The sequence below is a fragment of the Dryobates pubescens genome, chromosome Z (genome assembly GCF_014839835.1).
Source record: "Dryobates pubescens isolate bDryPub1 chromosome Z, bDryPub1.pri, whole genome shotgun sequence".
Classification (NCBI taxonomy): domain Eukaryota; kingdom Metazoa; phylum Chordata; class Aves; order Piciformes; family Picidae; genus Dryobates; species Dryobates pubescens.
Genome location: NC_071657.1, coordinates 135,961,538 through 135,986,035, shown reverse-complemented (window position 1 = coordinate 135,986,035; position 24,498 = coordinate 135,961,538). Strand labels below are relative to the sequence as shown.

General features: G+C 50.4%; 1 protein-coding gene across 1 annotated transcript in view; it reads right to left on the bottom strand.

Moving 5' to 3' along the window:
* HMGA2 (high mobility group AT-hook 2) overlaps positions 1–24,498 on the bottom strand; it is a 123,022-nt gene that overhangs the window by 728 nt on the left and 97,796 nt on the right. Inside the window, exon 4 of the mRNA XM_009901451.2 lies at positions 15,533–15,565. Within this exon, the coding sequence (XP_009899753.1) occupies positions 15,533–15,565 (33 nt within the window). The remainder of the gene's footprint in view (positions 1–15,532; positions 15,566–24,498) is intronic.

The following is a 24,498-nucleotide window of genomic DNA, read 5'->3' as shown; positions in this document are numbered from 1 at the left end:
TGTGTGCCCAGGTGGCCAAGAGGGCCAATGGCATCCTGGCCTGTATTAGGAATAGTGTGGCCAGCAGGAGCAGGGAGGTCATTGTGCCCCTGTACTCTGCATTGGTTAGGCCACACCTTGAGTCCTGTGTCCAGTTCTGGGCCCCTCAGTTTAAGAAGGACATCGAGACACTTGAACGTGTCCAGAGAAGGGCAACAAGGCTGGGGAGGGGTCTGGAGCACAGCCCTGTGAGGAGAGGCTGAGGGAGCTGGGGTTGCTTAGCCTGGAGAAGAGGAGGCTCAGGGGTGACCTCATTGCCCTCTACAACTACCTGAAAGGTGGTTGTAGACAGAAGGGGGTTGGTCTCTTCTCCCAGGCAACCAGCACCAGAACAAGGGGACACAGTCTCAAGCTGTGCCAGGGGAGGTTTAGACTCGAGGTGAAGAGAAAGTTCTTCACCCAGCGAGTCGTTCATCACTGGAATGTGCTGCCCAGGGAGGTGGTGGAGTCGCCGTCCCTGGAGGTGTTCAAGGGGAGATTGGACGTGGCACTTGGTGCCATGGTCTAGTTGTGAGGTCTGTTGGAACAGGTTGGACTTGATGATCCTTGGGGTCTCTTCCAACCTCAGTTATACTGTGATGTGGGGCAGGCTGTGGATATAGGAAGGTCAGGTCCTGCCTCACCAACCTGATCTCCTTCTAGGATCAAGTGACTGCCTGGTGGATGTGAGGCAGGCTGTGGATGTGGTCTACCTGGACTTCAGCCAGGCCTTTGACACCGTTCCCCACAGCAAACTCCTGGCCAAGCTGTCAGCCCATGGCTTGGATGGGAGCACACTGCGATGGGTTAGGAACTGGCTGGAGGGCCGAGCCCAGAGAGTGGTGGTGAATGGTGCCACAGCCAGCTGGCAGCCAGTCACTAGTGGTGTGCCCCAGGGATCAGTGCTGGGCCCCATCCTGTTCAGTATCTTATTGATGATCTGGACGAGGACATTGAGTCCATCATCAGTAAATTTGCTGATGACACCAAGCTGGGGGCAGGAGTTGATCTGCTGGAGGGTAGAGAGGCTCTGCAGAGGGACCTTGCCAGGCTGGACAGATGGGCAGAGTCTAAGGGCATGAGATTGAACACATCCAAGTGCCAGGTTCTGCACATTGGCCACAGCAACCCCATGCAGAGCTACAGGCTGGGGTCAGAGTGGCTGGAGAGCTGCCAAACAGAAAGGGACCTGGGGGTACTGGATGCCAGCAGCTGAACATGAGCCAGCAGTGTGCCCAGGTGGCCAAGAGGGCCAATGGCATCCTGGCCTGCATCAGGAACAGTGTGGCCAGCAGGAGCAGGGAGGTCATTCTGCCCTGTACTCAGCACTGGTTAGGCCACACCTTGAGTCCTGTGTCCAGTTCTGGGCCCTCAGTTTAGAAAAGATGTTGAGTTCCTGGGAAGGGCAACAGAGAAGGGCAACAGAGCTGGGGAGCTGGAGCACAGCCCTGTGAGGAGAGGCTGAGGGAGCTGGGGTTGCTGAGCCTGGAGAAGAGGAGGCTCAGGGGAGACCTTCATGATGTCTACAACTACCTGAAGGGAGGTTGTAGCCAGGTGGGGGTTGGGTCTCTTCTCCCACGCAACCAGCACCAGAACAAGAGGTTGCTCTGGAGAGGAGACTGATCTGCTTCTGCCTGACCTTGGCTGCATTGTTTTGGTGAAGTCTAACACTTACTTGTTTTCTCTGCTCCTTTCTCCCTTTTGGACAGGGCACAGGGGGGCGGAGGGACAGCTCTCCTGGTCTTTGACCAGGGAGGTTCTTGTGCTGTTTGTTAATTGTAAGTCCCTGTAAATACTGTAAATGCTGAATATTTTGTCCATATTCCTTGCATTCCCTTGTAGAGTGTCGTTTTGGCTTGTAAATACAGCTTGCATTTGCTTACAACTGAACTGGTCTGACAAAGTTAATGTTGGGGGGAATATTTCAACCCACCACAGGCTGCCTTTCTCACACGCAGCTGACAGTTCCCCCCTGGTACTGTAATGCCCTTTACATCCCAAGAAGCCATTTTGGGGGAGAGCAGGATGATCCCCTGCTCTCTGATTCCACCACACTGCCCTGCCAGGGCTTTCTCCTACCCCAGGGGTGCCAAGAACAAGCAATCTCTGCTGTGCTCTCTCATGGGCCCCTTGCAGCCAGCAGAAATAGGCAGCTAGCAAATGGAAAGTGTTGTCAGCAGGGATTCAATGTTAAGTGGCTGCTTTGGAATGCCTTCTCCTCCTCACCAGCTCTCCTCCTCAGTCCCAGTGCTGCCTTCATTCTTGCCCTCAGCAGGCCGGAGCAAACGCGAAGCTCTCATGCTGCTCTCTTAACAGATGTGCAGTACCCTTTCAGGACATGGGTGGTAAGCTGGGGCAGTTAGCCATCTCTGATAAAAGAGGCTGTCAGTGAAGAGTTGTTTTTTTATCAGATGCTGCACATCATCACCTAGGCCAGCACGGGAAAAGATCTAGGAAGAGGAGGAATTTACTCCCTCAGTCAACTGAGACCTTTTAAGAACGAGCAGCTTAAAACAGCTTAAAACAGTCTTCATACTTTAATAGGTTTGATTTTCCACATGGCTTCATTTTGTCTGGGTGGCTAACTGACACAATTTATAACTCTCTTCCTTTCCCAGGCCACTACAGTGCACCATTCAGCAGAGCATGCCTTAAAGCCTGCCTGAGCTACACGACCCAACTTCCATTCATTAGTGTTTGAAACACCTCAGCTGTGAAGGGCTCCCTAAATGCTACCATGTGTGACACTGCTTGCAGAGGAGCTGCACCAAGGGGGAAAAACACTGAGCTTTAATCATAGGCCACTGCTCCCTGCTATCCCCTTTTCAATAGGTTTCAACCTCCCACCCCAACCCTCCCTGCAAGGGAAGGCTGGGGGGGAAGGGGGGGGGGCAGAATAAAAAAGGCCAAAAAAGCTGTAAATCCAGGGAATAAACATAAAGTCTAAATGAATGGATGACGGCTCAAAAAACACAACCACAGCAGCATCAAGCCATGAGATTTCACACTGCTTTTGTTTAGTCTGCTTTGGGTTATGAGGGAAATGTGAAAAGCATGAAGCAAACGCTCCCCCTTCTCCCATCCCAGCCCTACCACCCCCTGCCAAAGCTGGGGCCTCAGGTATTTAAGGCAGTAGGTTTAGAATAGAATAGAACAGAATAGAATTAACCAGGTTGGAAAAGACCTTCGAGATCATCCAGTCCAACCTACCACCCAACACCATCTCAGCAACTAAACCATGGCTCCAAGTGCCTCAGCCAGGCTCTTCCTAAACACCTCCAGTGATGGTGACTCCACCACCTCCCTGGGCAGCACATTCCAATGGCCAGTCTCTCTTGCTGGGAAGAATTTCTTCCTAACCTCCAGCCTAAACTTCCCCTGGCACAGCTTGAGACTGTGTCCTCTTGTTCTGGTGCTGGTTGCTTGGGAGAAGAGACCAATCCCCACCTGGCCACAACCTCTCTTCAGGTAGCTGTAGAGAGCAAAAAGGCCTCCCCTGAGCCTCCTCTTCCCTGTGAGTGCATGCCCTCGTGGTCCATGGAGATGTAAGAGATGTATGATTCTAAGAGATGAAATCCAGAAGGGAAGCCACGGTCAGGAGCGCAGCCGTTAGAAATCCAAGTCACTAGGCCAGAGCCTGACAGCCCCACAGAGCATAAATTCAGCAACACCACCACAGGAAGTGCTCAGTCAAGAAGCACAGGAGTCAGATTACACAGCAGCCTTAGTTCAGGTTGTTCTCACTTTCCAGGTGCGTTCACCAGAGTTGTGGCGACAGAAGAGTGACACAAGTTAATCGAGTGTAAACGCTCACCCACCCAGCGCTGCCTTCAGCAGCTACTCCCAGCCTTGCTTTAGAATCATAGAATTGTTAGGGTTGGAAGGCACCTCAAGGATCATCCAGTTCCAACCCCCCTGCAATGGACAGGGACACCTCACACTAGATCTGGTTGCTCAGAGAAGGCCAGTGGGATCCTGGGATGCATTCAGAGGAGTGTGTCCAGCAGATCCAGGGAGGTTCTCCTCCTCCTCTGCTCTGCCCTGGTGAGACCTCACCTGGAATACTGCATCCAGTGCTGGGCTCCCCAGCTCAAGAGGGACAGGGATCTGCTGGAGAGAGTCCAACAGAGGGCTACAAGGATGATAAAGGGACTGGAGCTCTGCCTGGTGAGGAGAGGCTGAGAGACTTGGGGCTGTTCAGTCTGGAGAAGACTGAGAGGGGATTTAATGAATGTCTATAAATACCTGAGGGCTGGGGGTCAGGAGGGAAGGGACAGGCTTTGCTAACTTGCACCCCGTGACAGGACAAGGGGCAATGGATGGAAACTCCAGCACAGGAGGCTCCACCTCAGCATGAGGAGGAACTTCTTCACTGTGAGGGTCCCAGAGCACTGGAGCAGGCTGCCCAGAGAGGCTGTGGAGTCTCCTTCTCTGGAGACCTTCCAGCCCCATCTGGATGCATTCTTATGTGACCTGTGCTAAATTCTATGGTCAGGAGAGGCAGGAGTGAGGCTATCTGACATTTAGACACCACAGAAAGTACCTGCCTAAGGCTCTGCCTATCAAATCTGCTATGGAAGAGCATGAAGGAAACCTCAGCTCCAGGTGTGCAGCTTTGCCTTGGATTTTAGAGCAGCCCTGAAGTTAACACAGCAGTGAGGATTCTGCAAGGCAGTAGGTCACCCAGCACTGAAGCCTGCACTGCAAAAGCCCTCTGAAAGTGAGACTCAGCTGTCCACATTACATCAGGCCACATTTCTTAAACACATTTTGGCATCTGAGTACAGCAAGTGCCTTTTTGACCCAGCCAGGTCAAAATGCTTTGCAGAAAGATCAGTTCCCCATGTGATTAAAAGGCAGAGTGAAAATCTCCAGCAAAATCTCAGTGCTGGTCAGAAGGTTTAGTTTTTTTGGGAGGGAGCACCATCTAAAGTCTCTGCAAAGCAGAGGTCTGAAGCGAAAAGGATGCTTGGAGTGATTGCAGGTGCAGTGCTAACACTGACAGAGACATATTTTGTCTTGGAGAGCTTCAACCCCACAAGATGTAAACAGTTCTGATGGGAAGGAAATAAAATATTAAGGGAAAGAAGGCAGTGGTGCTGCTAGAAACATATACAGCTGAGCTGCACAACCTCAGCTTTGAGAAGCTGCTCTTACAAACCTCTTGTGGAGGCTTTAAACTGGAGCGGTGCTAAACTGCTGTGCAGTCACCCAGAAGCACAGAATCACCAAGGCTGGAAGAGACCTCAAAGATCATCAAGTCCAACCTATCACCCAACACCTCATGACTAACTAAACCATGGCTCCAAGTGCCACATCCAAGCCTTTTTTTGAACACCTCCAGTGATGGTGACTCCACCACCTCCCTGGGCAGCACATTCCAATGGCCAATCTCTCTTGCTGGAAAGAATTTCTTCCTCACATCCAGCCTAAACCTCCCCTGGCACAGCTTGAGACTGTGTCCTCTTGTTCTGGTGTGGGAGAAGAGGCCAACCCCACCTGGCTACAACCTCCCTTCTGTACTCAAGGTGAGACCTGACCAGTGCTGAGCACAGGGCAGAATAACTTCCCTGCTCCTGCTGGCCACACTCTTCCTGATGCAGGCCTTTTTCTATCCCCTATTTCAGAGGATGAGAAGAAAGGAAAGCCTGTTAGATTTCTCTTCTACTTCTCCCCCACACCCCCAAAAACCAACCCAGAACCCTGACTGCTTGTCACAGACAGGAAGCAACTGCCAGAAGTTGTTCACCTCCAATCCTTTATTGCCACAAACCCCCCAAAAGCTTTATGGATGCATCCACAGAGCCACTGGCAACTGCAGTTTGGGAACAGCCATCTCTCTGAGGTGATAAGCAATACACCAAAGCATCTTCCCTTTCGAATCCCAGCTGAGAGGTTTGGCCAAGTGATCAAACTTGTCTGAACCTGGGAGCTGCAGCTTTGAAGTAGTAAGGAAGAGACGGAAAGCCTGCAGCCAGCCAAGAGCCTGCGCACAGCTCATTGGGGCCCAGCCACGCGGGAGGGCTGAGTGGCAGCCACCGGGGCCTGGCCCCACGTTAGCCACGGGAAAGGGGCTGTGGGCAGGGTTGGTGCAAGGCAGGGCAGATGCAAGAGGCTTTCACAGTGGAAGAGCACCGGTGACACTTTCACGAGCCCCGGGGCCGAGCAGCCTGTGCTACCGCCCACGAGGGCAGAGCTCAGGGCAGGCAGGGGCACGGGGGGCTCTGCTGCTGACCCCGCTCTTCCTCAGCCACCCCCAGCTTCAGTTTTCCCTCTCTTTCTCACAGAATCAACCAGGTTGGAAGAGACCTCCAAGATCATCAAGTCCATGGTCAACTAGACCGTGGCACCAAGTGTCTCATCCAGGCTTAGAATCACAGAATCAACAAGGCTGGAAAAGGCCTCAGAGATCACCAAGTCCAACCCGCCACCCAACACCTCATGACCAACCAAACCATGGCTTCCAGCGCCACATCCAGTCCCCTCTTGAACACCTAAGAGGATGGACACCAAGAGCATAACTTGATTTCCCCAAGTGAGCTCATGTCACCCTGGAGGTTAAAAAGACATCCTTGGGAAACTGATTCCCAGGTGAAATGTCAGGCACGTTATTGTAACCCCAGGAATTGTCAGCCAGCAGTGAAATTTCAATGAAAATTGAAAGCTCTCCATTGAAAGCAAAAATTGTTACCTCACCTTAAACACCTTAAACACCTCCAGGGACACCGACCCCACCACCTCCCTGGGCAGCACATTCCAAGGGGCAATCTCCCTGTCTGGGAAGAACTTCTTTCTAAGCTCAAGCCTTAACTTCCCCCTGCACATTCCAATGGCTAACAACTCTCTCTGTGAAGAACTTTCCCCTCACCTCAAGCCTAAACCTCCCCTGGTGAAGCTTGAGACTGTGTCCTCTTGTTCTGGTGCTGGCTGCCTGGGAGAAGAGACCAACCCCCACCAGGCTGCAGCCTCCTTTCAGGTAGCTGTAGACAGCAATAAGGTCTCCCCTGAGCCTCCTCTTCTCCAGGCTGTTTCATTTCTGAAGGAGAGAGTTTATCGTACAGGGTTCTACCTCCCCCTCGGGTTGTGGTCAGGAAAGCTCTCTCCCTACCCCCTTATAAATGAGAAACATATTTCTGAGAGCTGGGTTCTCCAATCTGGTTCATCAGAGTTCACAACATGAGACTTTGTGGTATAAATTCAGCTAAATTATTTATTAATTCCACCCCCTCCCTTCCTTACAGAACTCCCCCCCAAAACAAACCCCCGCACCGTTAAAGCTCAGACTTGTAAAACGCTTTTAAAACCTGTCTGAAGAGTTTAATCACAGATCTTACCACACAGGCACTGGGTACGGCCCTGTGTGCTGCCAGTGGAGCATTTTAACTCCGAGGGCTAAAACCTCTGGCTTTAATTTCCAGCCCCAGACTAAACAGCAGGTCTGCAGCGAAAAGGCAGGGCGGCGACTCCTGAGCAGAGAGAGGGCAAGGGGAATGCTTTTCCTGCACGCTTTCCTGATTGTGTCACCACTGAGTCCCTCCCTGAGCAGCAGAAAGCACAGAATCAGAGAAGCTTGTCTTGGTTTTAATAAACGACCCCCTCCCACCCCCCTCCTTCCCTCCCTCCCCTCCCTGCCCTCGGTTTTTTTTCTTTACTGCAAAGAATTCTGCTGCTGTTTCATTATGTAATGCTGCAGGCTAAAAAGACAACCCTAATGTAAGCCATCTTGCCAATGGGCCTGCCAAGACCAGGTGAGCCAGAAAGGGGAGTTATGCCTTAATGATGCACTCTTCCTGTCATCTCAGTATGTTCAGCTCCTGAAGGATTCAGAGGGATGCATTTTTCTCTCTTCTTTTTTGAGCTTCTTGAGTATCTCCACACAGTGTGATGGAATGGTCTGGAGCCCTCAATACAGGAAGGACATGGAGCTGATGGAGCAGGGCCAGGGAAATGATCAGGGGGTTGGAGCACTTCTGCTATGAGGACAGGCTGAGGGAGCTGGGGGTGTTCAGCCTGGAGAAGAGGAGGCTCTGGGGGAGACCTAATAGCAGCCTGCCAGTACCTGAAGGGGACTACAAGAAGGATGGAGAGAGACTGTTTGCAAAGGCCTGTGGAGGATGAAGGGCAATGGCTTCAAACTAGAGAAGAGCAGATTTAGATTGGATGTTAGGAAGTTGGTGTTGTGGTTTAGTTGATTAGAAGGTGTTGGGTGATAGGTTGGACTTGATCTTGAAGGTCTTTTCCAACCTGGTCTATTCTATTCTATTCTATTCTATTCTATTCTATTCTATTCTATTCTATTCTATTCTATTCTATTCTATTCTATTCTATTCTATTCTATTCTATTCCATTCCATTCCATTCCATTCCATTCCATTCCATTCCATTCCATTCCATTCCACTCTATTCCCTTCTGTTCAATTCTACTCTACTTTATTCCATTCCATTCCATTCCATTCCATTCCATTCCATTCCATTCCATTCCATTCCACTCCATTCCATTCCATCAGGTTCTTTACCCTGAGGGTGGTGGAACACTGGAACAGCTTGCCCAGGGAGGTGGTTGAGGCCCCATCCTTGGAGACATTGAAAAGGAAGCTCAACAGGGCTCTGGGCAGCCTGATCTAGTTGGGGATGTCCTTGCAGACTGCAGAGGGGGTTGGACTGGATGACCTTGGGAGATCCCTTCCAACCCAGACCATTCCTTTCCCAGGCAACCAGCACCAGAACAAGAGGACACAGCCTCAAGCTGCACCAGGGGAAGTTTAGGCTGGAGGTGAGGAGAAAGTTATTCACAGAAAGAGGAACTGGCCATTGGGATGTGCTGCCCAGGGAGGAGGTGGAGTCACTGTCCCTGGAGGTGTTCAAAAAGGGATTGGATGTGGCACTGGCTTAGCAGTCATGAGGGGTTGGGTGATAGGTTGGACTTGATGATCTCTGAGGTCTTTTCCAGCCTTATTCTTTCTATGATTCCATGATCAAGTCTGGTCTTCTTCAGCATAGAGCAGCAACCCAATTCCTCCAGCTTCATCTACAGCAGAACCCACGCAATGACAGGGTGAAGCTTTTCCCTTCTCTAAGCAAGACAGCCTGATTCCAAGTGAGTGGGGCTGTCCAGCCTCCTGGATAGTGATTATTTCCTTTTGCTTGCAGGGAACTTTCATGGGAACCTCTTTTCCAACTGAACACATCTATATTCCACAATCAACCCAGAGAAGGTATCCTGGTGGAAGAGTCTGTTCAGAGCATGTTTTATTTTAAGGCCATGACAGATTTACTGCAATCTATACCTCAATATTAATTTACTCTCCTCTTCCTAAACATAAAAAATACTATTATAAATTACAGTTAATGCCTCACTATATAACACAGTCCTCAGGAGACTATTAAAGCCATGGGCAAGTTGCCTAACATATTTTAACTGTTGCTTTGTTGTTCTGATTTCAGCTTCCACATTCTGCTTCAAAATAAGCATGAGAACGAGGGAAGGGGAGGGAGTGGAAGCCATTCACCGCCCTGAATCTGATATCTCCCAGGTCCTAGAGCTCACATGTCCCTTCCTTCCAGACTCAAGTCTGGTTTCAATGGAGCTCTCATTTTTCTTCCCACTAATCCTGCCATGAGATCAACCATTGGTAACTCTGTGAGAAATTAAATACCAGGATGTGGGAAATCTGAGCCCTGAATTCGGGCAGAATGTGGGGGATTCATAGTTTTTTATGTCTCTCCTGCTCTTTTCCCATGGTTGCTGTGTGGCAAACAGCTCTCCTAGCCTGAGATCAGAGAGTAGCCCTGAAGGATGGGGCTGTGTTGACAAAGCAAGAACTACACTGGCAGTATGTGCTTTTTAATGGCAGCAAAAGTAATTTCTGAGGAGGCATTTTGGTCAGCATTTTGTGGAAACCACTCTGGCATCTCCAGAGATGTGTTACAATGAGGGGGGGGATCAGCAGCAAGAGCTTCATCATTGGGATGCTCCCCATCCGCTGGAGCAGACTTCATGAAGGGCTTAGTTTTTGTGCCACTGGGATCCTGCTGAAACATGATCCACGAGACAGTTTGCTCTGGTGATGGGAGTGCTTGTCCTGAGGGGACAAACCCCAAAACACAGAATCAACCAGGTTGGAAAAGACCTCAGAGATCAAGTCCAACCTATTACCTAATACCTAACACCTCCTGACAACTAAACCATGGCTCCAAGTATCACATCCAATCCCCTCTTGAATACCTCCAGGGATGGTGACTCCACCACCTCCCTCCCTCCTGTTCTAGGGCTTGTCTACAGGGAATTAGATGTTTCATACATGAGCAATTAAAATAACCTCTTCTGGGTCATGTTCAGAGCTGAAGGCTCCTCCTGTGCTGGGCTATGCCATGCCCCTCCTGTGTTTAGGCAGACTCAGACAATGTCTGACAAGCACATGACACCTCCAAGGGGCATGCTGCAGCAGGCAAGACTCTGAAACCCCCAGACAGTCCCTGACAAGCCACAGAGCAAAAAGCAATCTGCTAAATCTGCTTCCTTTTTAGTTGCATCAAGCCATGAGTGTGCGAACTCTCGTGCACCCTTACGCAGGAGCAGAGCATCAGCACCTTTGTTATAGCAGAAAGGGATTCAAGACACTAGAAGGCTTGCCCAGAATGGGACTTGCACACTGCAGTGCTCAGCACCAATGGCTTCAAAGGAAGGAAGAGGCTCACCCAGCTCAGTGCTGACTGAAGCACCCTGCTCCTTAGGCAGTGTACAGGGACACAGGGACAGACACCTCAGGCTCCTGGGCCACAGGTACATGCAAAGCAAGCAGCTGTGTAATTCAGTCAGCATTCACTGAATGACTTCTGCAACTGGATTTAACTGATGGGACCATCCAAACCCCTGTTCCTTTCCTGCACTCAGGCACTGCCCAGGAGCACTGAGGCTCCTGCTGCTGTGAAGCTGGGACTCAACCAAACCATCCTTCTCCTGGCCTTTTCTCTCAGTGACTCTTCCCCCTTTGAATCATTAGCTGCAGTGTCCCAGGTTCAGCAAGTGGCATGAAGAACAGCTCTCTCCTGCAGTCTGGAGCACTGCCCCAGGAGGAATGGGGCAGCTTCTCAGGTGATGGAGGATCATTGACTTGTCAGGGTTGGAAGGGACCTCAAGGATCATCCAGCTCCACCCTCCCTGCCATGGGCAGGGACACCTCACACTACATCAGGTCAGCCTGGCCTTCAAAACCTCCAGGGATGAGCAACCAGCACCAGAACAAGAGGACACAGTCTCAAGATGCACCAGGGGAAGTTTAGACTCTACACATTAAGCAGCCCCAGGTCTCAGCCTCTCCTCACCAGGCAGTACTGCAGTCCCTTCAGCATCCTTGTAGCCCTCTGTTGGACTCTCTCCAGCAGATCCCTGTCCCTCTGGAACTGGGGAGCCCAGAACTGGACAGAATATTGCAGGTGGGGCCTCACCAGGGCAGAGATGGGTTATTCATAAAGTCTTCTCTGGTCTTGCTGCTTCCACATTTTTTTTAAAGACACAAAGCCAAGAGGCACAGACACCACCAGCAGCAGCACCAAGACTACTGGCCACAAACTAATGCTCCTAGAAATCTCTGAGAACACCCCAGAAATCCAAAGCATGGGCAAGCACTCAGGGGTGATAACCTAACCCGGAGTTTGTGTCCCTTTCACCAAAGCAGGCTGGGGTAGCACACTCACCATCACACAGCAGTGCTCATCTATGACCCCTTGCAGTCTCCACTGATGGAGAAAGGATACATTTCTAACTTAATCCAGACTGCCACATGGTAAAGCCATCTGGGAGGATATTTTGAAGGAAACAGATGGAAAAGAAAGAGATTCCTCTGAATGTAGTGTAAGATTTACATTATCCTCCATGAACTTCCATGTAGTCCCCATGTTTATGTAATTTATCACTATTTCCTTAGACAGCCCAGATTAGGAAGCCTGCATGAGCTCATGTTGCTAATTCTGAGTCTGAAGCCTCCCTCCTTTAAAGGAAAATTCAGTAGTAGAAAAGGCAAAATGGAGACAGGCAAGCAAGGCCTCAGAGAAACCCATCAGCATGAAGTCCCTGATCCACCTCCTCCTTGTCTCAGCTTCAGGAAGACACTGTCAGGAGCACTTGCTCACAGTGGTAACTTTTGTTCTCTGCCATGCATCCACATCCACACCCACATCCCCATCCCCATCCCCAGTGTAGTGCTAGCAAAAATGTGGGAGGAGGATCTAGTGAAACCAGGAAGGGTTAAAGGTAACTCAGTGATTGCACTGAACACCCCTCAGACCATGGGATAAGAAGACATGGCACACAAAGCATTGTGGTGATGGCATTTCTCAGAGCCTTCTCTCTCCTTTCAAGCATTCTTCCATGCCTCCTCATCTTCTATACAAACACTTCCATTACTAACATTGATTAAATCCCCTCTCAGTCTTCTCTTCTCCAGAATAAACAGCCCCAGGTCTCTCATAAGGCAGAGCTCCAGTCCCTTCAGCATGCTGGAGGGTGTCCAGAGAAAGGCCACGAGGATGAGCAGAGGGCTGGAGCTCCTCTCCTATGAGGACAGACTGAGGGAGTTGGGGCTGTTCAGTCTGCAGAAGAGAAGGCTCCAAGGTGACCTCATTGTGGCCTTCCAGTATCTGAAGGGTGCTACAAGAAAGCTGGGGAGGGACTTTTTAGGGTGTCAGGGAGGGATAGGACTGGGGGGAATGGAGCAAAACTAGAAATGGGTAGATTCAGATTGGATGTGAGGAAGAAGTTCTTCCCCATGAGGGTGGTGAGACACTGGCAAAGGTTGCCCAGGGAGGTGGTGGAAGCCTCATGCCTGGAGGTTTTGAAGGCCAGGCTGGATGTGGCTGTGAGCAACCTGCTGCAGTGTGAGGTGTCCCTGCCCATGGCAGGGGGGTTGGAACTGGCTGATCCTTGAGGTCCCTTCCAACCCTGACCATTCTGTGATTCTATGAAATGTCACAGGGCCTGCTTTCCTCTCTCTCTGTCTCTGACCATGGAGATGCTGCTGAGGCACTCTGCAGTAGTGGCTGCACCTGGCTGGCTCAAACACTATATGGCATTCCCACTGGAATCCATGCTTCAGGAAAGAAGGGACAGGAAGATCCATCCAGGGAACCTTGGGTGCTTCAGTTAAATCTGTCATTACTTTGTCCTGCTACCGAAAGGCAGAGCCCCAGGCCTGATTTTTGTCCTCCCACACCCCAGCCCAGCCTCAGTGACAGCCTCTTGCAGCAGTAAGGTTTGCACTCTAATAACTGTTCAAACAAAAGAGCCACAGGGTGCATGCCTGGGGTGATCAGAGATCTAGCAGCACCACATGTGCCACTGGCAGTAATGGCTTCTGCCACCAGCTCTAGACCCTTTCCCCTTGCTGACCCTGGTGGGGATGAATGAGCCCTGCTGTGGGCCAGAGGAAACTCCATCACCAACAGCATCCTGGAAAGTCTTTCCCTGCCAGATTTAGCCTCCTGCTTGGGGCAGGGTTTAATTCTCCTTGTTTCTTAGGTGCCATGGAGGAGAGGCTGAGGGAGCTGGGGTTGCTTAGCCTGGAGAAGAGGAGGCTCAGGGGAGACCTTCTTGCTCTCTACAACTCCCTGAAGGGAGGTTGTAGCCAGATGGGGGTTGGTCTCTTCTCCCAGGCAACCAGCGACAGAACAAGAGGACACAGTCTCAAGCTGCACCAGGGAAGGTTTAGGCTGGATGTTAGGAAGAAGTTCTTCCCAGAAAGAGAGATTGGCCATTGGGATGTGCTGCCCAGGGAGGTGGTGGAGTCACCATCTGTGGAGGTGTTTAAGAAGAGACTGGATGGGGCACTCAGTGCCATGGTTTAGTAGATGAGATGGTGTTGGGTGATAGGTTGGACTTGATGATCTCCAAGGTCTTTTCCAAGCTGGTTAATTCAATTCAATTCAATTCAATTCAATTCAATTCAATTCAATTCAATTCAATTCAATTCAATTCAATTCTATTCTATTCTATTCCATTCCATTCCATTCCATTCCATTCCATTCCATTCCATGGAGGAGATGGCTGGCCTTGCACCCACCAACAGATTTATTATCATCTGGTTGTAGTAGGAACAGCCCAGTTGCAGCTGGAACAGTTGAAGGATCCAAGTGAGACCAGGGGGAGTAAGTATCTTTTATTAGAACAACTTGGTGTGGTTTGAATTGTGTGGTGTGGCCAGAAGGTTATAGATGTAAGGTTGTCCTTGGGGACTGATGTGTTTCTTGCACGAGATGGCCTAGTAAGAGACATTACCTCTCCTTACAAAACACACCTCACTTGAAAAATCTACTAACATTCATCCTTCATGTTCCCTCCTGCATTCAGAGACATTTATATCAGTGTCAGTGTGCTGTGGACTCATCACTGCTGTGATTTCATGGATTTCTTCTGGAGAAACTGGATCCCTGCACGTGCTTCTGAGGGTTACATCATTGCACTCCTTCATCTCACAGCTCCTAATTCAGACTACAGAATGCATCCCAACAAGGCACACTGCACAAGAATGTATTAAAACCACAAGGTGAAACACAAAACAAACCCAAAAGGCATTATTCCCTTCCAAATGCAGACATCTTTCCAGAGAAGCAATGGACCTTTCACACTCTTGACTTGGCACTCGCTCACATTCACCGAGGTACAGCAGCACAGCCCAGGGACTCTGCCAAGCAGGGCTGGGCCTCCTCTCAAGGCCATTGGCTTTTCTCTGCTGGTGCATATCACAGAATCATAGAATGATAGAATTATCCAGGTTGGGGAAGACCTCAGAGATCATCAGGTCCAACCTGTTACCTAATACCTAACACCTCCTGACAATTAAACCGTGGCTCCAAGTGCAACATTCAAGCCTTTTCTGAACACTGCCAGGGTCAGTGACTCCACCACCTCCCTGGGTGGCACATTCCAATGGCCAAAAACTCTTTCTGGGAAGAACTTTCTCCTCACCTCCAGCCTAAACCTCCCCTGGCACAGCTTGAGACTGTGTCCTCATGTTCTGGTGCTGGCTGCCTGGGAGAAGAGACCAACCCCCTCCTGGCTACAACCTCCCTTCAGGGAGCTGTAGAGAGCAAGAAGGTCTCCCCTGAGCCTCCTCTTCTCCAGGCTAAGCAACCCCAGCTCCCTCAGCCTCTCCTCACAGGGCTGTGCTCCAGATCCCTCCCCAGCTTTGTTGCCCTTCTCTGGACAGGTTCCAGCATCTCAACATCTCTCTTGAACTGAGGAGCCCAGAACTGGACACAGGACTCAAGGTGTGGATCATCGTCACAAGATGGACAATACAGAGAGAGGGCATTTCTGAGTAAGCACCATCCACTGCTTCCTCCCCTCCTTCCCAAAGACCAGGACATGAATTTTCCTGGTGCTAGTGTGCAGCTGCCCCCCAGCCCATCTGATTCCTGTATTTCCCTCCATTTATTTTTACCATGAAGAAGACCAATTTAAACCCTGAAGAAGTGTTCAATTTCAAGGAGTCTAAAGAACTCAAATGAGCTTTTCTTACCTGAGCAGGCTTCTTTTGAACCACTTGTTGAGGCTGAAAAGTAAACCAAGAAGCATGGTAAGAAACAGAACTCACGCAGGGCACTTCACTGTGATTTCACAGAGGCTGGGTAAAACATTTCCAGCAACAGAAATATAAGGCAGGCAAAGACCACGTTGAGAAACAGAGTGAGGAACATACCCAGGTCTCACACTCAGCATCTCCCAGATGTATCTGTGACCTTGCTCTGAAACAATTCAGACTGCTGTGGGTGTGGAGGAATATGCTAAGGTTGTAGGCAGGAAATCCAAAGCAGCACTGAATTTAGTTTGCCACATCTGAAGCCAGCTCTGCCAGATTCACTTTGCTGCATTACTTACCAGACCATTAAGGGCAGCCTAATTTCTTAACTAGATTTTGCTGTCTTCACTCTCTTTCCACACTCTTTCAGAGGAATGCTGTGGAGAAGCCCTGCCTCCTGGCCATGAGCAGAAGTGTGGCTCAGAGAGCTGAGTGACACACAGCCCCCCTCCTAGAATCACAGAATCAATAAGGTTGGAAGAGACCTCAGAGATCATCAAGTCCAACCTATCAACCAACACCTCATGACTAACTAAACCATGGCTCCAAGTGCCACATCCAAGCCTTTTTTTCAACACCTCCAGGGATGGTGACTCCACCACCTCCCTGGGCAGCACATTCCAATGGCCAATCTCTCTTGGCTGGGAAGAACTTTCTCCTCACCTCCAGCCTAAACTTCTCCTGACACAGCTTGAGACTGTGTCCTCCTGTTCTGGTGCTGGTTGCCTGGGAGAAGAGACCAACCCCCACCTGGCTACAACCTCCCTTCAGGTAGTTGTAGAGAGCAAGAAGGTCTCCCCTGAGCCTCCTCTTCTCCAGGCTAAGCAACCCCAGCTCCCTCAGCCTCTCCTCCCAGGGCTGTGCTCCAGACCCCTCCCCAGCCTCGCTGCCCTTCTCTGGACACCTTCAAGTGTCTCAATGTCCCTCTTAAATTGAAGGGTCCAGAACTGGACAGGGCTTCCCACTTGACCAAAGCCATCCCTGCCAAAGCCTCCTGGCTGGGATGGGCAGCACCTCCAGCCCTTGGAATCTCTGTTTTGAGACCTCCAGCTGCATGAAGGCAATGCTGTGTTAACCCTTAAGAGAGCCTAATGATGTGATTTCAAGGGTTCCCATCACTGGGCTGATTGAGTACCCAGGCAGGGAGAGCCAGATGCCATGTCTGCCTGCCTATGCAGAACAGAATCACAGCATGTTAGGGGCTGGAAGGGACCTCGAAAGCTCATCCAGTCCAACCCCCCCTGACACAGATCACACAGGAGCACATCCAGGCAGGTCTTGAATATCTTCAGGGAGGGAGACTCCACAACCCCCCTGGGCAGCCTCTTCCAGTGTTTTGTCACCCTCACAGTAAAAAATTGTTTCCTCCTGTTTCCATGGAACTTCCTATGCCTCAGCTTCCACTATTGCCCTTTGTGCTGTCATTGGGTACCACCCAGCAGAGCCTGGCTCCAGCCTCTGGGCACTCACCCTGCACATCTTTGTAAGCATGAATGAGGTCACCTCTCAGTCTCTTCTTCTCCAAGCTACAGAGCTCTCAGCTCCCTCAGGCTCTCCTCCTAAGGAAAATGTTCCTCTACCTTCATCATTTTTGTAGCTCTGTGTTGGACTCTCTCAAGCAGTTCCCTGAGGTCCTGATGGCACAGCCATGGGCTCCTCAGCAAGTTTCCCTCCTGGCTGCTCCCACCCAGGAATGGGAAACACAGCCCCCACACAAGTCAGGCAACCCACTGGGGTGCCAGTGCCCTTCATCTGCACCCTGCAGAGGAGGAGTACTGATTAAGGAACTAACACAGGCATAGCTAAACATAAACCACCACTGCCCAGGTGAGGTGGGTGCTAGCAGCAGGGAACAATAAGACCACAGATAAAGGATGAATCCTGACACCAAGAGCACAAAAGGCCTTTTCTTACTTCCCCCTGCCAGCACTTTCTGTTTTCAGAGTATATGAATGGCACCCAATGATTCTCTTCCTGCCCTTCCTTCCTGCCTGTTCCCAACTCCAGCCTTGATTTTAGTGCCTTGCTTGGGCAGAAGCCAACATGCTTGTCCCTCTGCATGGCCAAACCCCTCATTTTCCTGACAGTGTAGTAGGAAATAACTGGATTATTTCTGAATAAACAGTTTAGTGCAACTGGCCTCTCAGAGCAATATTTCAGTGGGAAGGATCAATGGGAATGTAAATGAAATGGAACTGATTCAGTTCAGACTGCCCACCACCAGCATCCCATCTGAACAAGAGATGCTTTGTTTGTTTTCAGTTTGGTTTGTTTCCCTCTCCCCCCCCCCCCCATTCAGTGGTATCCTGTTGCTGTTATATTTTTGTATCTGTGCCTCAGGCTCCAAATTCTGCTCTCAAATAAATACAGGGGGTGGGAAATAAATACATTGGCTGACTGGTTCCATCTAAACTTCAGGTTGGAGCTTTGTCCATTAAATTCCCTGGCAATGGAGATGCTATTGCCAAGTCCCCTGGGACTCAGCTCTGGGGAGGCCACACCTGGAGTGTTGTGTCCAGTTTTGGGCTCCTCAATCCAAGAGAGATGTGGAGGTGCTGGAGCCAGGGCAGAGGAGGGCAAGGAAGCTGGGAAGGGCCTGGAGAAGAAATCTGATGAAGAGCAACTGAAGGAGCTGGGGATGGTTAGTGTGAAAGAGAGGAGGCTGAGGGGAGCTCTCTACAGCTACCTGAAAGGAGGTTGTGGAGAGGTTGGTGCTGGTCTCTTCTCACAGGTAATTAGTGACAGAACAAGAGGGAATGGCCTCAAGCTGCCACTGGGGAGGTTTAGACTGGACATTAGGAAACCTTTATTTCAGGGCAAGAGTGGTCAGGGCTTGGAATGTGCTGCCCAGGGAGGTGGTGGAGTCCCCAAGCCTGGCTGTGTTTGCAGGTGGTTTGGCTGTGGTGCTTGGGGCTGTGGTTTAGGGGTGAGCCTTGTAGAGTAGGGTTCTGGGTTGGCCTTGGTGATCCTGAGGGTCCTATCCAACCTGAATGTTTCTGTGGAGGCATTTTATTGATGCCTTCTCCAGGTGGACTGCAAGCCCTGAGCTCGTTCATGGCCATTTGCTGCCCTTGGACAAAGGAATGATTTGTTTCAGAGGAATCCCTTGTCACTGCAGAACTCACTGAGCTCTTCAGTAATCTGCCACTGCTGCTTTCCCACTTCAATGTCTGTCTTTGCCCGCTGACTACACCTGTAGGTGTGTGTTGACTCCCAAACCAGATGAAATCCTCAGACATTCTTAGTGGCTGACTCTCTTCTCCTGCTCAGAAATCCCCATGCATTTTTTTGGCTGTGCACCCTGCATTCATGTGACTCTCACACACTGTAGCTCAATGAAATCTTCTGAAAGAGCTGCCAGCTCACCAAATTTTCCATGAATTAGGTCCTGACACTTCAATGAGAGGAAAGACAATGTCTGAAACGAGGCCAGCTCTGGCTTTCTGCCTAGTATGTGTCAGAGTAATTCTACCAGCTGCCCTTCCACACAGCACTTCATACTTCTCAGACCACCAAAAAGCCCCTTGAATCCTTCCAGTGATAGCTGGGGCTCCAGCTGCCAGCGTGGGGTTTTTTTTCCCCCCCCTCCCCTCCCAGCCTCTGGCACCCAGTGGCTTCAGACTGGACTTAGAAAGTTTGTTCTGTGCTCGTTGGGGTTTGTTGATATTTTTATGAATGGCTTTCTCAGGGGATCCCTGACTCCAGCACAATCCTATCCAGCCATTCATAAAAACAAAAAAGAAAGGCAGAGGGAAAATATTGTACTTTGCCCAGTTGGAAACTGACTCTGATAGTGACCGAGGCTTTCAAGAATCTTAGTCATTCAAGACCTTTGCTCTCACAGTGCTTCATGTTGAGTGCTCCCTGGCAGGGCTTGCTTGCTGCTGGCTAGGCTTCCACTGGGTTTGGGATCTGGAGTTCAGCACGTGCTATGCTCTCTCCCTTAAATGGAAGCAGCACAGCTCTGAAAGCTCAAAAGAACTGCTCACTCCCTCAGCTGGTGGCAGTGGCACACACCACCGGCACACACCACCGGCACCCCAGGAGCCGTGCCCGCCCTGCCGGCCCCTGGCAGCTGAACCGCTCCAAGTGCTGGCTTGTAGGAGCTTTGCCTTTTCTGCTTCAGCCTGGTGGACTGGGAGAGCTACCTGAATGGATAGAACGGAATGGAATGGGATGGGATGGGATGGGATGGAATGGAATGGAATGGAATAGAATAGTATGGAATGGAATGGAATGGAGTAGAATGGAATAGAATGGAATAGAATAGAATGGAACGGAACGGAATGGAATAGAATAGAATAGAATAGAATGGAATGGAATAGAATGGAATAGAATGGAATAGCATAGAATAGAATGAATAGAATAGACCAGACCAGGTTGAAAGAGACCTTCAAGATCATCGTGTCCAACCTGTCATCCAACACCACCTAATCAACTAACCCACGGCACCAAGCACCACATCAAGTCTCCTCCTGAACACCTCCAATGATGGTGACTCCACCACCTCCTTGGGCAGCCCATTCCAGTGGGCAATCACTCTCTCTGTGTAGAACTTCTTCCTAACCTCCAGCCTAAACCTCCCCTGGTGCAGCCTGAGACTGTGTCCTCTTGTTCTGGTAATGGTTGCCTGGGAGAAGATAAACCCAGCAGGGTCCAGCCCTGTGAGGGCTGCAGAGTCTGCTCCCTTAGGTCACCCCAGACCAGAAGAACAGGAATAATGGGGCATTTCCCAAGCACTTCCCTTTCATTTCTGTAACTGTGGTGGATGTGATGCCTTTGGTAATTATTTGGCACCCTATAGGCACAAGCACCTCTACTCACTAAGCTTTGTGCTCACTGAGTTAAGAGATCTTTTCAGGGTTTCAAAGGAGACAGCTCTGATTCAAAAGGGTGCTGCAACTGCATGTTCAACTAGCTGGAAAGAAAGAGGAGCTGTCTTGGTTATGGAAAAGACTGGAGCCATAAAAAAGCTAAGGACAGGAGACTTCAGAGAAGTGCTTTGGAGCAAAATAAAGTTGTATGCAAGACAGGAGAGCTCTGAACTATTGTGTATCCCCCCCCACACACATTGGAGCCTGCAGAGGAAGATGGCAGATCTGCTCCACCAGAGCCTCTCTCACTTCTGGCAGTGACCCTGTGCAAGAGCAGCTTCATGTAAAACACAGCTTCCACTTCTTGTTTTTGTCCCATGTTTAAAAACCAGCTCTTGTACACTGAGGATCCACCAGCTGAAAGGCACAGAACTAACAGAATGTTAGGGGCTGCATGGGACCTTGAAAGCTCATCCAGTCCAACCCCCCTGCCAGAGCAGGAGCACCCAGAGCAGATCACACAGGAACACATCCAGGCAGGTTTGGAATATCTCCAGAGAGGGAGACTCCACAACCTCCCTGGGCAGCCTGTTCCAGTGCTCTGTCACCCTCACAGGGAAAAAATTCTTCCTCCTGTTTCCATGGCACTTCCTCGGCCTCAGCTTCCACCACTGCCCCTTGTGCTGGCACTGGGCATCCCCCAGCAGAGCCTGGCTCCAGCCTCTGGGCACTCACCCTGCACATCTTGATCAACATGAATGAGGTCACCTCTCAGTCTCCTCCTCTCCAAGCTGCAGAGCCCTCAGCTCCCTCAGGCTCTCCTCATGAGGAAGGTGTTCCACTCCCTTCAACTTTTTCATGGCTCTATGCTGGACTCTCTCAAGCAGTTCCCTGAGGTCCTTCTTGAACAGAGGACCCCAGAGCCGGACACAATATTCCAGATGTGGTCCCACCAGGGCAGAGTAGAGAGGGAGGAGAACTTCTCTGGACCTACTACCCACAGCCCTTCTAACCCCCCCCAGGATGCCATTGGCCTTCTTGGCCACAAGAGCACATTGCTGGCTCATGGTCAACCTCCCATCCACCAGGACCCCCAGGTCCTTTTCCCCTTCACTGCTCTCCAACAGGTCAGTCCCCAACCTGTACTGCTCCCTGGGGTTGTTCTTTCCCAGCTGCAAGACCCTACACTTGCCCTTGTTGAACTTCATTCCATTTCTCCCTGCTCATCATTCAGTGATGTGTTTCTTCCTGCCCTGGGATTTTTCACAGTGTGATAAAAATAAGGCAGGATAAGGGTGAGTCTATGCCAACCAGTATGGGTAATGCTGGAACACACTGTTAGTGATCAGTGATAAAAGCATGAGGTGTTAGGTACTAGGTTGGACTTGATGATCTCTGAGGTCTTTTCCAACCTGGTTGATTCCAGGAGCACTGCTCTGGATACAAAGCACCCCACAGCTGCTGTGCCTGAAGCTCCAAGGGCAAGCTGCACACACAGAGTGCTCCTAGGTTTTGTGTTTGCTGTCTTCCTCTTCAAACTGAGTATTATGAAGGTGTCTGACTGGTGCTTCTTGGCCACAGTGACTCTGTTACACTCCCACAGGCTGACATTTGCATGGAGCTAGGTCTGCTGGTGAGACTAAATGACCTTGATGGGAACTAATACCCAGTTAGGAGGGATTGGATAGTGCTGACAGCTTGGTCCTGTGCAGACATCATTAAAATGCTTCCATAGATCACTGCAGCACTTGTGACTCTACATGAAAAAAATGAGTAAAACCACATTTTGCTTGTTTGTCTGTATATCCTTGTAAAAAAAAACACCCAGGGAGTTCATATGATAGCTGTTGAAACCAATACCACCCAAAAGAAATCATGCCTTCCAAGGATTTCCATAGGAGAGCAGAGCAACTCCTGGTCTGCCCTACAGCTTTTCATTGGCTCAAGTCCAGCCCTTCCCCCCTTGGCTCTGCACAGTGACACAAGGTCCCTGGAGGTCCCTTCCAACCTTTATAATGTTCTATCACAGAATCACAGAGTGTTGGGGGCTGGAAGGGACCTCAAAAGATCATCCAGTCCAACCCCCCTGCCAGAGCAGGAACACCTAGAGCAGGTCACAGAAACTCATCCAGGCAGGTGTTGAATATCTCCAGATACCTCCAGAGCTGCCCTGGGCAGCCTGTTCCAGTGCTCTGTCATCCCCACAGGGAACACATTTTTCCTCCTCTTTCCATGGAACTTCCTATGCCTCAACTTCCACCAGTGCCTCTTGTTCCATGATGTTATGAACTCTGACAACAGAAGCCCATGCAGCCTGGGTGGGGTGTCAGGGAGTGATGGGGGGGGGGATGGAAAAAAGCCCAGAAATGGGTAAGATTCAGATTGGATGTCAGGAAGAACTTGTAAGAACTCAACCCCCACCAGAAGGTACTTAAACCTACAGCTGAGCTTCTCCACAGCATTAGCAGCTTTCCCAGTCACTTTAAGAACTAATTCTGGCATGTTGTCCAGTGATAAAGGATCCCAGGATATTTCTTTGGAGTCTCAGGCTGCACCAGGGGAGGTTTAGGCTGGAGGTTAGGAGGAAGTTTTACACAGAGAGAGTGATTGCCCATTGGAATGGGCTGCCTGGAGAGGTGGTGGAGTCACCATCACTGGAGGTGTTCAGGAGGAGACTTGATAGGGTGCTTGGTGCCATGGTTTAATTGGTTGGGTGGTCTTGGATGATAGGTTGGACACAATGATCTTGAAAGTCCCTTCCAACCTGGTTTATTCTATTCTATTCTATTCTATTCTAAGAAGTTCTTCCCCATGAGGGTGGTGAGACACTGGCACAGGTTGCCCAGGGAGGTGGTGGAAGCCTCATCCCTGGAGGCTTTTAAGGCCAGGCTGGATGTGGCTCTGAGGAACCTGCTATAGTCTGAGGTGTCCCTGCCCATGTCAGTGGGGTTGGAACTGGATGATTCTTGAGGTCCCTTCCAACCCTAACAATTCTATGATTTATGAACCTGAGAGCTTCATGCCATCAGTAGGGATTCACCCCAGACCTGATGGGATGATGTGCCTGCTATGTGCTTCTCTGATCCAGGTACATCCATGGCTTGCTTTTCCCCTGTGCTCAGCACTGGTTAGGCCACACCTGGAGTCCTGTGTCCAGTTCTGGGCTCCTCAGTTTAGGAAAGATGTTGAGATGCTGGAAGGTGTCCAGAGAAGGGCAACAGAGCTGGGGAGGGGTTTGGAGCACAGCCCTGTGAGGAGAGGCTGAGGGAGCTGGGGTTGCTTAGCCTGGAGAAGAGGAGGCTCAGGGGAGACCTTCTTGCTCTCTACAACTCCCTGAAGGGAGGTTGTAGCCAGGTGGGGGTTGGTCTCTTCTCCCAGACAACCAGAACAAAAGGACACAGTCTCAAGATGTGCCAGGGGAGGTTTATTCTGGAGGTGAGGAAGAAATTCTTCCCAGCAAGAGAGACTGGCCATTGGAATGTGCTGCCCAGGGAGGTGGTGGAGTCACCATCCCTGGAGGGGATTGGATGAGGCACTCGGTGCCATGGTTTAGTTGATGAGATGGTGTTGGGTGCTAGGTTGGACTGGATGATCCCCAAGGTCTTTTCCAACCTGGTTAATTCTATTCTACTCTATTCCTCAGCTTTAGAAATTTCCTTCCCTTTGAGGGGGTAGCATGAATGTTTCTAAAAGCTATCAACAGCAAGGAGGGATGCTCCCTCCAGGCAGGCAGCAATGGGTTTGGCAGCACAGGTCACAAACTCTCCTCCTCCACTGCACGTTTGCAGTCAACTGGCAACCGTGGCATCTGTGTATGCACACTGCTGTGGGTCATTAGGCTCTAACAGCAAAACCATCTGGCCCTTAAGAGTTCAAAGGAGATTTGCCAGTCCTCTGTGCAGTCTCATAAATGAGGCTAATGCTTTGGAGAATTTTGGCAAAACTCCCTGGAACTTTTGTTCCTTGCATTCGACCCTGCTTGGAGCTCCTCTGAGTTGTTAACACCGAGCACAAAGTCAGCTCTTTAACAAACAAAATATTTATTAGCTTATGAAACTGACCTCCTCTGACTGCTGCTGGAAAACCCTGCAG